This window comes from Ochotona curzoniae, unplaced genomic scaffold (genome assembly GCF_017591425.1).
Source record: "Ochotona curzoniae isolate NIBS_2020 unplaced genomic scaffold, NIBS_Ocur_1.0 contig_3520, whole genome shotgun sequence".
In the NCBI taxonomy this organism is placed as follows: Eukaryota; Metazoa; Chordata; class Mammalia; order Lagomorpha; family Ochotonidae; genus Ochotona; species Ochotona curzoniae.
Window position 1 is genome coordinate 20494930 of NW_024465894.1, and position 15658 is coordinate 20510587.

Below are 15658 nucleotides of genomic sequence, written 5' to 3' on the forward strand. Positions count from 1 at the left end.
AGGACAAGAACCTGGTCTGTGGATGGGGGACCAACAAGGTACCCGGGAATCAGGTTGTTCTCATCCATTGCATTCTGGGAAGTGATGAACCTGTTGCCTATGCTTAGTACACTTTCCCAGGACCACACTGGGAGACTGTGTGTGTTTGTGTGTGTGTGTGTGTGTGTGAGAGAGAGAGAGAGAGAGAGAGAGAGAGAGAGAATCAGAGATGTACCCAGAGACACATAAAGGAAGGTTGTAAGATGCTCTTTTGGATTCAAGGGGTCTAGGCAATCTCCTGGGATTTGGGACCTACTGCTATGTCCCTAGGATCTGCTCTCTAATGGGCCAAGTCCCGCCAGAGGTCAGGCTGAGCTCCTTCCCATTCCTGTTCCAGCCTCTGTGTCCAGGGAACCAGGGAACTTGGCATGGCTGTCCTGAGTAAGGCCATGGGTTCCTGGGCACCAGGCAGCAGTTTTCTAAGCAGACAGCTCTAGGGGAGCAGATAAAGAAGGGTGTGGGTGTGGGGGTGGAGACAGTCCCCTGGGAAGTGCAGCCAGGTACTTTCATCAGAAAACACAGCAGACAGAAAGAGCCAAGCGTGTGGGCAGGACACCGGCTGAGGAGTTGAACCCAGCCTCTCCTTCTCTTCCAGTCCCACTGGCAGTTATTCTAAGTGTGAATGTGTCTCTGAATGACACACAAGGAGGGGCAAGCTGTTGGCAGTCACATAGCCTGGGGAGCTATGGAAGGGCCAATCCCACCAACCCAGTGACCGGAGATCCGGAGAATGTTCTCAGCACGGAAATACTTGTGCCTGGCATGCGACTCCATACGACACCATCAGACCAGCCTGCTATGTTGTGACTTGCGGTGGGCAACACCCTGTCCCACTGTTAGAATCAACCACTGGCTTCTGTTCCCAAGGAACAGGGAATGGTGGTGCATGTGGAGGTGTTTTCTGGCAAGTGGGGCTTCACCGGGGTGACCACAAAGTGTTGCCTGAGACTCTGCTCTCTGTGATCAAACCCAGGAATGGCCAGGAAAGCCAGGAGCACCTGACTACATTGGCGGTCCCACCAATGCCCTGAGCTACATGAAAACACACAGAGCGTAGGGTGCAATGGCACCACCCCAGGAGCAGGAGCGAAAACAGGGGCTGTGATTTCTCTTTATTGCTGTGTAGAGTTCAGCCCACCGAATGCCTCATGTCTGCTTGCATTCTGGCTGACTCATGCCTGTTATCACAAACAAATAGAAATTAAAAAAAAAACACCTTTTATGGCCTCCATGCTATGATCCTACCATATTTATTCTCTCTCTCTCCCCCCACCCTGTCTTTAAGTCATCCTCTTTGTTTTCTTCTTGTTTATTAAATTGGTTCCTATGGAAATCATGACATCAGCAATGTTGACGAAGCTTCATGGCCTTTAGGGTAACAGGTTTGGATCCTTAAAGCAGTTCATTCCCTTAGAAATGCGAGCAGCTGAAGAAGTCAGGTTGGAGGGTTTCAAAATGCTTGTGTAATGCGGTAGTGTGGGGGCTGGCACAGGGGCGAAGCAAATGGGGGCCCCCTTGGTCAAGTCCGTGTGGCAGCCGGATTGGGGTTAGGGTGGAGGGGAAGCAGGCCTTGGTTTCCAAGTTCATTTCACTCTTTGCTTTCACTCTTTGCCTCCAGCGCCACCTTTCCCTACAGATGGGTGCTGCGGAAACAGTGACAGTGACCGAGCTCAAGCTGCTAATGGGAAACTACTGAATCATGGGAGATTCCCAAGCCACCCAAAGCCCCATTGCAGCACAAAATCTCTCCAGCTTCTGGGTTATTTTTTTTTTCCAGCGCATTTCTTGTTATTGTTTTAAACGGGAGTTCATTAGCAGGATACAATGTACAATTTTACTGAAATGATCTGAGAGTAAAACTTACAGTATTCAATCATGTTTATGTGTAACCACGTAAAATCCCTTCATGGCAAATGGAGTCACATATTTTTACAGTTTTCCCAAGGGCAAGGAGCAGGCAACCCCACGAGGCATCTTGTGGGGCTGCAGCCCCAAATGCTGCCTTTGTATTTCATCCCTGCCAGGTCCCTGATGCTTCGGGCAGGAACCAGGAGACACTGGGGACTTGGGGCAGACATGCCCTCAGGAGAACAAACGGGTCCTTTGTGTGCTTTGCCTGTTCCAAGGCAGGTGACAGGTGCCAAGGAGACTTTGGGATCCACACAGCCTGATGTTGGTGTTAGCAAAGAGTGATGCCTCAGAGATTGCAGAAGGGCCTGTGACCCTGACAGCCTGCTTTCTGAAGAGGGCAGGAGGAGGAAGGCCACTGAGATGAAAGAGACTTAAGCACCATTCACCACAACCCCCTGGTGGGGGTTTGGGGGATAGAAGAGAAGGGGAGATTGTAGCCACCACCATAGACCCATTGACTCGTAGACTACACTTTAACCCCTCGGCCCAAGGGCATGAGACTGGGAAGCAGCTACAGGGAATGCTCCCTCTCACACTGCTGCGACACTCCACACCTGTGAGCTCCTGTGAACCTACATGTCTTCCCTGCCCCTTCACTAGCAGACAATTCCCAAATGTTCTCAGCATAACCACTAAAGGGTTAAACGGATCTGGAATCAAGTGAATTTATTCTGTTTTCTCCCCTCAGGTAGAAGAAAAGCTTGAAGTAAAGACATTGGAGCAAAAGGAGAGAAAGAAAACAGAAGGCCTGCCACTTGGCAGACCTGATTACTTGCCTGAAAAATCTGTATCAGCGCAGTAGCCTAGTGGCTAAAGTCCCCACCTTGAACACGCCAGGATTCCATATGGGCACTGGTTCTAATCCTGGTGGCCCTGTTTCCCATCCAGCTCCCTGCCTGTGGCCTGGGAAAGCAGTCAAGGATGGCTCAAAGCCTTGGAATCCACACCCATGTGGGAGACCTGCAAGAGGCTCTGTGCTCTTGTCTTCAGATTGGCTCAGCTCCAGCCATGGCGGCCTCTTGGGGAATGAATCAGATGGAAGATGTTCCTCTTTGTCTCTCCTCTTCTCTGTATATTTGACTTTGCAATAAAAATAAGTAAATCTTTAAATGAAAAAATAAGAATAAGCTGGTTGGGCCATCACTTGCGACGCTGGCAGCCTGTAACAGCCTGTATGAGTGCAGGTCTGAGTCTAGGCTGCTTTGCTCCAGGTCCACCTCTCTGCTAAGGTGTCTGGGAAGGCTGCAGCAGATGGTCTGATACCTCGGACCCTGCTACCTATGTGGGAGATCAAGCTGGAGTTCCTGCTGCCTTGCTTTGGCCTGGTGCCGCTGCAGCCATGGGGGAGTGAGAGCGGGGCATCTTGCGCTTGCTCCCCTTCTCTCTCTTTCTCTGATGTTCTCCTTTCAAGTCAATTAATTTAAAAGAAGTCTGCACCTGACAATAAAAAGTGGATCTTCTGTACATTGATTATTAACGTAATAAATCGCCAAGAGAAATCATCTTTTAAAAGTCAGAAATCACTAGTTACGGTGATTAATGCTTTTGGATTCAAGTGAGCAACTGTACCATTGACCTAGCAATGCCCTTTCTAGGAACTTATTCACAGGAAATCATCACAAATGCACTTAAGAAATAGTAAGCAGGGACACAATAACACCGCTTGTAAAGAAAAAAAAAATGGTAAAAACTTATAAAAAGACTGCCATGAGGGAATAGGTGATCAGACCAACAACCCTAAGTGGAACCTTCGGACTTGGTCAGGCTGTCCTGTCCCACGGCAGCTGCATGAGCGTGGGCAAGTTCACGGCAAGCTGGAGGTCCTAAGGAGCTCCTCTTACGCCCATGTCAGTGCTGGCGGTGGGGGACACCCACTAGCTAGATGAAGGCATAGAAGGGTAAGAAGGACAGATAGCAGAGACAGTCTTCTGGAGACTTCTTTGGGGAGAACTGTTTCTGTGCTCTGGGACCCACCTCTTCCCCACCCTTAAAGCTGTGGTAGAGGCTGTCTTGTCCTGTGCCTCAAGTCACACCCATGGTGTTGGGCCCTCTGGAGTGCCATGGGCATGGTGCGCGAGTGTGGGACTGAGGATCCTAAGAGGCACTACAGGCAGGCCTGTGGCAGCTAGGTGACCGAGTGACAGGAGGTGGCCTGCACTCTCATGGCTCTGCTGGCCTGGAGGCAGTGACCTCCATCACGGAACCTTCCTGTAAGGTGCCTTCAAGGGCATTTACGATTCACGTAAGCTGGAGGACCACATGGTCTGCACAATTAGAATCCTGGCACGTGGGTATCAGTGTCACAGTCTCCGACTCCCACGGTGAGAGTCTCAGGACAGAAATGATGGAGACTAGACTCTCCCGAGCCTGCCTACTGTTCCTTGACACTCCCGCCCCACTTTCAGAAGGCCAGAAATACAGCCAAAACACTAAGACAAACAGAAAAGGCAAGCAGAGGAGGAGGGGGGGAAGTGGAGTTAACTGAGCAGACACCTGGGAGTGGCAGCTTCAGGCTCCGTTATCCCAAAAAGGGAAACTGCCAGCTAGATGGAACAATCAGGTGCTGTGATTTCAAGTGACCCATGCAGCTTTCTCGACCTGAAGTAACCTCCAAAAGGTCACAGGACTTACTGCCACCCACTTGCCACCCCATGCTGACCTTGGCATTGTGACAGGAGGTCCAAATCAAGTGGCTTCGTGATTATTTCCTCAAGTCTGGCTGTGGCCTAGCATCTCAACCTGGCATCCCAACCTCTCCCCATCGTGGCCGCCCCTACTGTGACGCGGGGAGAGTAACACAAACACACACACACACACACAAACACACACACACACTCCTGTGAGAACAAGAAAGGACAGTCCTCAGCAGCACGTGGCATGGAACAGACAGATACGCATACTGTCACCAGGGTATAGTCCACAACAGACCACGTACATAATCGTGATCCCCTAGACCACCTTCCAGGGACACTGCTGGCAGTCTCAGTCCATATCTGCATAGGTACTAAAGTAGAATTAAAGTTGATGGGTTTGGCTATTTGGCCTCAGGACTGACACCTGTTGGAGCATCCACATCCCATGCAGGTGTGCCAGGGTTCGGTTCCCTGGAGGAGACCTGGGTCACGTTCCTAGCTCCTGCTCTGACCCCAGCTGGGCTGATGTACGAGCAGAAGGGACTGTTTAATCACCCGCTCCTTCCCTCTTTCTCTCTCGATCTTTCTAATGTGCATTTTCTGCTGCTACGATGTTTGTGCAACAGCGACATCCCCTCAGAGGTATCTCTCCAAAGGGGTTCACATTATACCTGGTGCATGACTGTGCTCATCAAGGGTCATGGACAGTCAGTTGGTGGAGACTTGCCTAGCCACTTTTATGACATGTAAGATTACCATATTAAGTAAAAAAAAAATCATGCTTCAAGGTACTAAGTACTCAGGACTCCATATTTAATGGCATCCATGTGGGGTTCTTTTATCTCCTCCCACAGAAAATAACCTACAAATAAAAATATCAAAACATTAACAAAGGCAATCTGTAGACAGATTGCAGGTTAAACTATTGATTTTCTATTATTATTATTATATAAAGATTTATTTATTTTTATTGGAAAGACAGATCTACAGAGAGAGGAAAGACAGAGAGGAAGCTCTTCCTTCTGCTGATTCACTCCCCAAGTGGCTGCAATGGTTGGACCTGAGCCAACCCAAAGCCAGGAGCCAGAATTTTCTTCTGGGTCTCCCATGTAGGTACAGAATCTCAAGGCTTTGGGGCATCTGGTGCTTCCCCAGGCCACAAGCAGGGAGCTGGGTGCAAAGTAGAGCAGCCGGGGCATGAACTGACACCCATCTGGGATTCTGGAGCTTGTAAGGTAAGGATTTAGCTACCAAGCCATAGTGCCAGGTCCTATTATCCTAATTAATTAATTAATTAACTTATTTATTTATTTATTTTTGCCCGAATATTGCTAGTAAAGTGTGTACTGCCTTGGCAATGACTTGGTTATTTTTAATCAAGAGGGAAAGCCATGACTCTCCTAGTCTGCTTCTACAAAACTCTAATTGTCCTCTCTGTCATTTTGTATCCCCAGCTACTTGAAAACGCAAAAAGCAAGGCCTCCTGTTGGCACTGCACTCCCCACCTCTCCTCCCCGAAGGAAGATGCTAAGGCTTCAGCCACTTGGCTGGCAAGGCCAGTTCCTGACCCAAGGGCCCCGCTGGGCTGAGCAGGGAGCAGCTGAGGCATCCTGAGGCACTTCTGGACGTGGGCAAGGCCTTCATTACCCTGGCTCTGCGGGAGCAGAATGCATCCCCACCCACCCCCAATCAGAACCCTGCCGAGCCTCCCGGATTTTTCTTTTCCTTTCAAGAGCCTAGACAGCTCTAAGAGCTGTAACACTACTGAGGGTGGGAGGCAGCCAAGATCCTGCTGATGGCCTCAACAAACAGGGGGCCCTGTGTATCACTCCCGTGTCTGGCTGGGCACTGGGCATTCTTCTTTGCTGCCTGGGCTCTCTAAGGTATCTGTGCAGGATCACAAAAGGCTGGCGAGGGTTGGGAGGAGCGATTTTCTTCTAGAACAATCTCTGCTTTCAGAAGAACTGAAGTGTGTGTTAGCTTCACAGCACATACATTAAAATCAGAATGGTACAGAGAAAGTTAGCATGGCCTCTCAGCAAGGGCTGACGTACAGAAAAACCAAAGCTTGTACAGCCGTGTCACAGACAGACAGCAAGCTCCACTCCCGAGACTGTAAAGGACAATTCCACGCACTGCCCACCAACAGCCTGCGGTGGACGAGCGCTCTGGTGACTATTTCCTGGTCAGCATTCTGGCTCCGATCTAAGCACAAGAGAACATAAAATTGGGCAGCTTCTTTGGAAGAAAGCTTGGCACATTAGACATGACTGACCTCCACGATTACACTTTTAGGTATATGAGGGTCTTCAAAAAGCTCATGGAAATGATCTATTTTGGAAAAGAAGGAATCATGTGTGGATGTCAAAATCTTTTTTTGCACCAAAATAAACTAAGCTTTTTAAAATTTTGTATATGTCTTTATTTTCATTTTACCTGAAAGGCAGGGAGAGGAAGGGAGGGAGGGAGGGAAAGAGGGATGGGGAGAGGAGAGAGAGAATCTTCTCATCTCTGGTTCACTCTGCAAGCACCCACAGCACCTTAGGCTGGGCCAGCCTTGAACACAGGAGCCTGGAACTCCACCCAGATCCCCCATGTGGGTGCCAGGGACCCAAGAACTTAACGATGCCTTTACCTTCTTCCTCCCAGGGTGAACACTGGCAGGAAGCTGGACTTAGAGGTAGAGTTGAATTCCAAGCTCAGGCGTCTGTGGGAGAGAGGCAGGCATCGCAAGTGCTCTGCCAAATGCCCATCCCAAAACTTATCTTTTGACTCTATGCTTCCAGAAACTTTGTGAAATACTCTTACATGCATATACACCCAGGAGAAGTAAAAACATACATGTGTGCAAAGACATGCATGACATTTTCATGGCAATATTATGGTAGTTAAAGAGTGGGGAAAAAAACCAATAAAAATGCCCATCCACTGGGTCAAAAATACAGCATGAACTGTAGACTAGACAATCCAATGACTAAAAAAAGGGGGGGATCATGATAAGGCACAAGCTGCAACAAGGACCAACTTTGAAAATGATGCTCAGGGAAAGATCTCTCTCATAAAACAATAACATACCTGCTGTCTGATCCTACTCATATGAGGCATCCAGAACAGGTAAATTCACAGAGACAAAAGCAGATAATTGTGACTGCCTGGGGCAGGGGACAGGGACCCTGGAGGAAAACACAGTGACTGGTGGCCACAAGTCTGCTTTCTGGGTGACAAGTTGGTTCTAAAGTTAGAGGACTGTGATGGTTGTGCACCTCCGTAAATTCATTAAAAACCATCAAGTGATGCAACCAAGAGTTGGTTGCATTGTACAATGTAAGTGTCTGATGCTGCACAGAAACTGTGGAGGGGGAGGAGAGACATGTCTGTTCTAGAAAACCAAGTAAGATATGACGTAGATTCGCAACAACACTAGAGTGGTTAGTTACTTCTCTCAGTTTTTCTTACTGCAGAGCTCATGCTTGCCACCCCAACTTCTAAGCTGACCAGGGGACAGTACTTCCCTGGCATCCTGTCCGCTGGCTCCAGATAAGCCTAGGGACACACTGCCCATGTAGGCATCTCCCTAAGCACCTTCTAAGGACACCATGACCACCTGCACACTGAAGCTGAGCCTTAGCAATCTGTAATGTAACCTCCATACAGAGGATCCTAATTTTTCCTTTTTGCTTTCCCAGCAGCTTCCTCCTCCCCTCTGTAATTTTGGAAAAGCTTTATAACAGAGACCATTTGGTGGCATAGCAAGTGCCAGCTTCCCATATGGGTGCCAGTTCAAGTCCTGGCTGCTCCACTTTTAATCCAGCTCCCTGCTTGTGGCCTGGCAAAGCAGTGGAGGATGGCCCAAAGCCTTGGGTCCCTGCACCATGTGGAAGATACAGAAGCTGCTGGCTCCTGGCTTCAGACTAGTTCAGCTTTAGCTGATGTGGTCATTTAGGGAGTGAACCAGGAGATGGAAGATTCTCTTTCTCTCTCTCTGGATCATTTTCAAGTAGAATAAATAAATCTTTTTTAAAAAATGAAAGAAAAGTTTTATAATAACAAGCCTATGGGCCCGGTGTGGTGGTGCAGTGGCACAGTGGTTAAGGTCCTCGCCTTGCACGCCTGGGATCCCATATGGGCACTGGTTCTATCCCGGCAGCCCTGCTTCCCTTCCAGCTCCCTGCCTGTGGCCTGGGAAAGCAGTCGAGGACGGTCCAAAGCTTTGGGACCCTGCACCCACGTGGGAGACCCGGAAGAGGCTCCTGGCTTCGGACTGGCATAGCATCGGCCGTTGCACTCACTTGGGGAGTGAATCATGGGACGGAAGATCTTCCTCTGTCTCTCCTCTCTGTATATCCGCCTTTCCAATAAAAAAATAATAAAAATAAATCTTTAAAAAAAAATAACAAGCCTATACAACACAGAGAATTTCCAATAGTACTAGGCAAAAGCTGACCTGAGTGTACCCTTTTGGACCTAGATGGCTGTTCCTGCCATGGTTAAGGTCAAAACCGAGAGCAGATGAAGCAGACAAGAGGAAAACTCCACTGTGCTTGGGGAAAGGAAGGGTTGTGGGTCACCATTTAGGGGCCCTCGGCCTGGGACAATTGCAGTTTGCTTTTCTGTACCAGCTCGGGACACGAAGGCTCTGGGGTTTTTTTTTTTTTCAGGCAGGAAAGGCTGTCTGCCAGGCTAAAGGTAGGGGACTGGGAAGCCGGGAGTGTGAGTCTGAAGCTCTGTCAAGGAACAGAACTTGTAACAGACTCTCTGGGCCCACCTACTTTATTCAGCAACACTGAGGATGGTCACTGCAGTGTAGAGGGAACTGCAGGGACTTTATGGAAGGTGGAATTAAAAGATGTTTGCTTTGGTGCAAAAAAACTGAGAAATCCGTGCACTGTTTTTGCAATTGCACATTTTCCCCATAGACTTGGTGAAGGCCCCTCATCCGCACACATGCTGTTGTGTACATTATGTGGGGCAGAGTCCGTGTGCTGGCCAGGGGAAGAGTCTCAGACTCACCAAAGCTCGAGGTGTGGTTTTATTAAGAGGGAAAACTCTGATAACAAATGGAAATAACCCACCAGTTTGTCACTCATTTTGATATGCAGTGTTTGGAGAACTGGGAAGGGGAGCAGGCAGGGAGGAAGAGAAGTTGAAGCTTGGAGCGTCTGAAGGAAAAACAAAAAATAGTGACACAGAGAGAAAGCCCATTAAGGAATTTCTGTCAATTATTCTAAGAATCTCATGGAAAAGGGGTCCCTATAAATGGAAGGAAACGTGAGTCTTATGTGGAGCCCAAATGCATAGGAAATGAGAAGTGATTTGAAAGAGCAAACCTGACTGGCGACAGCAACTTAAACTACGCTGGTATCAGTTCAAGGAAGCATCACCATGGTCACATGCCTGATGCTCAAGGCCCATGTGGGTTTTCATTTTTAGAAATGCCTGCTAAGGACATGCTGAAGAGCTGGGTTTAAAAACACATCACACACCCCAAGCACAAATACAAGCAAAGGAAATCTAAGGGGGAGGAGGGCAGTGAAAGTTAGCAAGTTTAAGGAAGGGGCTGGGAAACAATTAAGCTGGGGGTGGGGGTATGGAATCCAGCAGGTGCTGGGAGAATAATGCAATTTCCTCAGGCAGCAGATGCACAAGTGAAACAGTATCCAGTAACAGTCCGTCAGATGGTAATTACAGCTGGACTGGGGAAGGACAGCCCAGATGAAAAGGGGCAATTCAGAGGGTAACTGAATGCCTGTGAGTGACATCTTCCAGAGGGATCACATACCAGGCCAGAGCGGGGCCAGCATTTAACTCTGAGAGGGGGGCTAAGTAAACCGTCATTTTCCTTTGTGGGAGGACAAAGGGGGCCAAGTGAGGGGGTGGAAGAACCAAAATGCACGGAATCCAAATGCAGGCCTCCAAAGAGCCCATTAGCTGAGATTTAATAGAGCATCACTAATAAACAGGCAAAAAGAAAATGACGGCAGGAGCTGCTGATTCCTTTGGAAAGATGGTAGGCTGGTTTGGCCCCCCAAAATGTGAAGGAGTGGGGCTGGAGGAGAGGCGGAGTTTACGTGGTAATACTATGGCTGCCTCAAATCAAGATGAAGACCTGAAGCGATCCGTGTGGATGACGGGGAGCACCTACCGATAAAAGACCAAGGTTAGAGGCTGGCTTCACTTCAAAGCAAGTTTTCTGGAGTTTGAATGTAACAGTGACTCACACTCCCAAGCCTGGAAGGAAAGCCACATCTGGGACACTAACACACATCCTCAAACCACACAGCAGGTTCTCCTGAGCCTGGGCACCCCTGTTTGCCGTCTTTTGCAGTTGATCCTGCAGCTAGACTGGAAGCTAGCTGGTGTGACAATCATGCTGAACCTCTGCAGGAGTTGAGAAAGAAAGGAAACCCAACTGGCCACACAGAACCACCCCCTCGGTCACGGAGTGTGTGGCACCTTGCCCCACAGCCTGTCAGTTCACCCAGTTTCTGAGCACCACGCCCCGAGCCCCCACTGCAGTATGGATATGCCAGGGTGTGTTGTGATGACTCATTTATCCAACTTCATGGCTCCATGAGAATGACACTCAGAATGTAAAAGCACACACGTGGACGAGCAATTCCAGCCCACAGAAGAACTGTCCGTCTCCATCCTGTTGATTATGGTCTTGGTCAGGACAGAGCCCTGACTCTTCTGTATGAGTTTTCACTGGTCCACAGAGGTCGGGGCAGATACAAAAACCAATCTGTGGGGCTACCTCTGGAAAGTGAGATGGAAATCATTGACATTTTCCAAATCCTGCTATGGGGTGGGCTGCCAACGAGCAGAAACGATAGGGAAGGTGTGAGTGAGGTGAGTGAGACGCACTGGTCACCCAGACTGAGAATGAGCCAATGGGGTTTCGGAGTGGAGGACAGTGGGATTGGAGGGCACTCCTCCTGTCACACGTGTGTGCTGGGATGGGTTTCGGTCTTTGCTGCCTTGTGAGGGATTCAAACTGGCGACCCACTGAGATGAAAGCCTTTCTGTGCCATTACTCACGCCTCCAGTGATCCTGCTCCCTTAAAGATTGGCCTCCTAGATGAGTTCATGGAGTGCTCATTCTAAGAGGTTCTCAACAGGATAAAAGGCGGGGCGGTAGGTGGCGGGGGATGCGGTGGGTGAAAGGTGGGAGCATGGACATCACTTAGCAGTGCCAACCGCCCAATTCTGCAAAGGTTAATCTGCCTAAGAATCTTACATTTAGGGTCATAGAGAAATCCCTTCTCTGGAAATTCCATTTGGCTCAAATTAGCCCAGATAAGTCAGTCTCAAAACATTACGGGTAACTAAAATGTCAAAATAGATAAACAATGATTTTAATAGAATTTACCCTTTGAACTCCTGAATGGTTTGGCCTATCCCCATGGGGATTAGAGCCTTCATAAGCCCTTTGTTGGAACTGTTCAAGGCCCTAATGAGTTCAGTTAGAAACCTGGCTTGCCCAATCTACATCCTTTTTAAGACCTCATCTGCAGACTGACCACCACAGGTAGCTGTCCAAGGTGCTGCCACAAGCATCAAAAACCCAGGACAGGACCTTGCAGCGGCAGGCAAGCACACTCACATCAAAGCAGGTCAACCTTGGAAGTCCCCAGGGGTGGGGAGAGTGTGAGAAGAACCTTCTGCATGTCCGAACCAGCAGTGCTCTTGGGCCGCACCCAACAGTCCTGTGTGCCTCTTCTCCTTGAAGGAAGGGGTCACAAGAGCGACAGCCACAAGAGGATGCCAATTTCAGAACCTTACCTGGATGTGATACTGAAGCAGCAACGCAGGCCTCCCTGTGGCATCACACATTTTTCCCTCCCAGCCCCTTCTCCTGGGAACAGTCTGGCTCTGCGGACGCCGTATTTCAATGACACGACTCACAAGTACTCTTAAGCCCGGTGAGCTTTCTCTGCATCAAACTTACGAACCTTGGCTCTCACTCCCAAAGAGTCCACTTTGCAGAAATTTGCCAAGAGCATGCCTGTGGCCTAGAATGAAACGCCAGGCATCTGTAATCTGCTTCAAAATGGTGTGGAAGAAAGGGAAGTACGTGAAGGCTAAGAGACCCCAAACTGGTCCAGAGTGAAAAATCATTGCAGTGGGGCATTTGCGAGTTTTGTGGGGGTGGGCCCACTTCCATGTGTGGTCTGGGACAGGTGCCCATGTGCCATAATGGCTGGCCTATGGAGCTGGAAGGAAGTATAGAGACTGACAGAAGCATCAGAAGTTTTCATGCTAATTTGAGAGGGTAATTTCATGCCTATTAAAACTAATAATGGAATAACTGGATTTGAAATCTGTCTTTGCTTTTGTATCTCATTTTCTCAGGAATTGACTTTTTTTTCCCCCCACCAAACTATCAGTCTGTGATAGGTCATACATTTTAAAAAATGATTCTAATTTACTCATTTATTTGAAAGGTAGAGTTAAAGAGAGCGAGCAAGCAAGAGAGAGACAAAGATATTTCCCACCCACTAGTTAACTCTCCAGGTGAGTGTAACAGCCAGGGCTGGACCAGGCAGAAGCTAGGAGCCAGGAGATTCATCTGGGTCTCCAACGTTGGGTGGCAGGGGCTCAACCACATCTGCTTTCCCAGGCAAATTAGCAGGGTACATGCCAGGAAGTAGAGTAGCTGAGACCTGAATCAGCCGATGTCTGTGTTCCAGGTGGAAACACAGAGGGCTACACCACAATGGCAACCCCGTGATTACATATTTAAAAAAAAAAGCAAGAGAGGGTCCCTGGCCACAGAAGCTAGGCTCCCACCATCCTGCTACCTGTATGATTGGCTTTTTCTAGAATAAAGAGTTGGAACTGGAGGAGCAAGAGCTGCTGTTTGTTCCCAATCTCTACTCAAATACACATATGTAACAAAAATAGCATCAGTGTAGTTTTTTTTTTTCTAATTTCACAAATAGAAAGATAAATGAAGGACTTGGGAGCTGTCTCTGTCATAGGCCAGGTCTCAGGAAAGCGGCTCCTCCCTGACGCTGCACACGCAAGGTGCAGCCAGGGGACAGCAGGGAGGAAGCCCCGGCCAGGATACTGTTAAGGAACTTGAAACTTTGCTTTTCTCCCCCTTTCTCCCATGGAGTTATGATAACTCATGGCCCAGAGAGAGTTTTGTTCTCTCTGATTTCTTTGTGTATGGAAACACAGCAAGCCCACATGGTAGTTAATTCTCAAAAAATAATAATAGTAACAATAATAATAATAATAAATCAGGGTTTCCTGTTCAGTTAACAGAAAATGGTTCAGTGCCTGTGTGCCTGGACATCTCCATCCAGAACCACATCTGGATCATCTGCAGCACTCCACTTCCTCCTCCCCACCCCCCTTCTCCACTGGAAGGTGGAAAACCTCTTCCCAGGTCAGCTAACACATTCCTGTTCATCACACGTGCACCTCTCCCCACCACACACACACACACACACACACACACACACACACACACACACACACACACATATACTTAGGACTCAAATCAGACACCTTCTGGGGTGGCAGCTTTGTCCTGGGAGTGAACAGCCATTTGCTGCCTTGAGAGCAAAGCACCAGTTTTAAAATGACTGGGAGTGGGGGCGGGTGATTGGATCTGCTTAGGGGGGAAGGGGAAAGACATGAAATGCTCAGGAGGGTGTGCCCACGGCGTCCCCCTGTGGGATCAATGTAGCTCACTTGTTTTAGGCTTGCTGGGAAATAACCACAGGCCACGGGCTGGTGTGTGAGGGGCAAGGGGGGAGGCCTTTGCTGAGGCTGCCTGTAAGGGTATGAGCGCCAGGTTCCCTGTAATTAAGAAGCAGCCTGCTCCTGCTAAGACACTGCTGCCACCCCATCTGCCGAGCCCGCAGGAGCTGGCACCGCGCCCCACTACCCACCGGCTCCTTGGAGACCGCCTTTGATGGGGCGTTTATGCCAAGCTTTTCCAGGGGATAGACAATCTGTCGTCGTGGGCGAACGGGCACGAAGTAGTGCAGGGCAGATGTCAGCGAGTGGGCGTAGGGTTTCTGGAACTGAAAAGACAGCAATCTGTATTTTAGGGGAGAGAATGTCAGGCAGAGGCAGCGGCACAGATGGCCGCGTGCTGCTTTACAAATACAGAACCCTGCGCGCAGCCAAGTCCGGAGAGGGGAGGGGGGAAGGAAAAAAAAAAAACCCGGCAGATAAACAAACATACTCTTCGTGAGCGGAGGAATGAATTGTAGATAATGCCTGACACTAATGAAGATAATTACGAGAGTAATTACATTACTATCTCTGTGGGAATGACGGATAAACAAGTGGTTTGGTTTATGGGATTTTTCAGTACAAGTATTCTCCCCAGGAGGATACCCTTCTCAGCGGTGATCAGAGTCGGCTGGAGGCTGACCCCATTAAGCTGTGTTATCTGCGTCCTGTTAACCTTTGAGTGTTTGGCACGAGCCGGTTCTGAGAAGAGAAGCAGATAAAATGTCATCGAGGGGGCAGCTCCGAGCAGCTGCAAGAAGCTTCCTGGTTTGTAGAAGTGACTCCCGGAGATTCCAACCACTCGGCTGTTGGAAAAATGAGTGCCGTCAAGCAAGCGGGTGGCCCCGGAAAGTGGACATGGGTGTGGGGCAAGAAGGGCGCGCCACTGCTCTAACACTAAGTAATCAGCTGGCTTTACGTTGGGTGAGATGGACTAGGATAAGCCACGTTTCAGAAAAACGCTTTAAATATTAGCTGTTTGCAGGTTGCTTTGAAGCTTGGCAGAGGAAACTGATCCCGGTGAGCTTCATTTTTCACACACTGATGAAATCTTAGGGTTTTGGGTAAAGCCAGCTGGGAGCGTTGCTGCTGTGCAGTCCTCAGGAGGATGCAGGCTGGCATTGTGGCGGAGCAGGTAAAGCCTCCATCAGGCAATGCTGACATCTTACTTCTACTTACGATCCAACTGCCTGCTAACAGTCTGGGAAAGGAAGCGGAAAACCAACAACGTTCTTGGGTCCCTGCTGAGAGACCTGGAAGAAGCTCCTGGTTCCTCGCTTTGGCCTGGCCCGGCCCTGGCCATTGCAACCATCTGGGAACTAAAC

The 15658-nt window shown here is 49.1% G+C and overlaps 1 protein-coding gene across 1 annotated transcript in view; it reads right to left on the reverse strand.

The window, feature by feature from the left end:
• CFAP61 (cilia and flagella associated protein 61) overlaps window positions 1–15658 on the reverse strand; it is a 188566-nt gene that overhangs the window by 92836 nt on the left and 80072 nt on the right. Inside the window, exon 16 of the mRNA XM_040981267.1 lies at window positions 14486–14620. Coding sequence (XP_040837201.1) covers window positions 14486–14620 — 135 coding nt within the window. The remainder of the gene's footprint in view (window positions 1–14485; window positions 14621–15658) is intronic.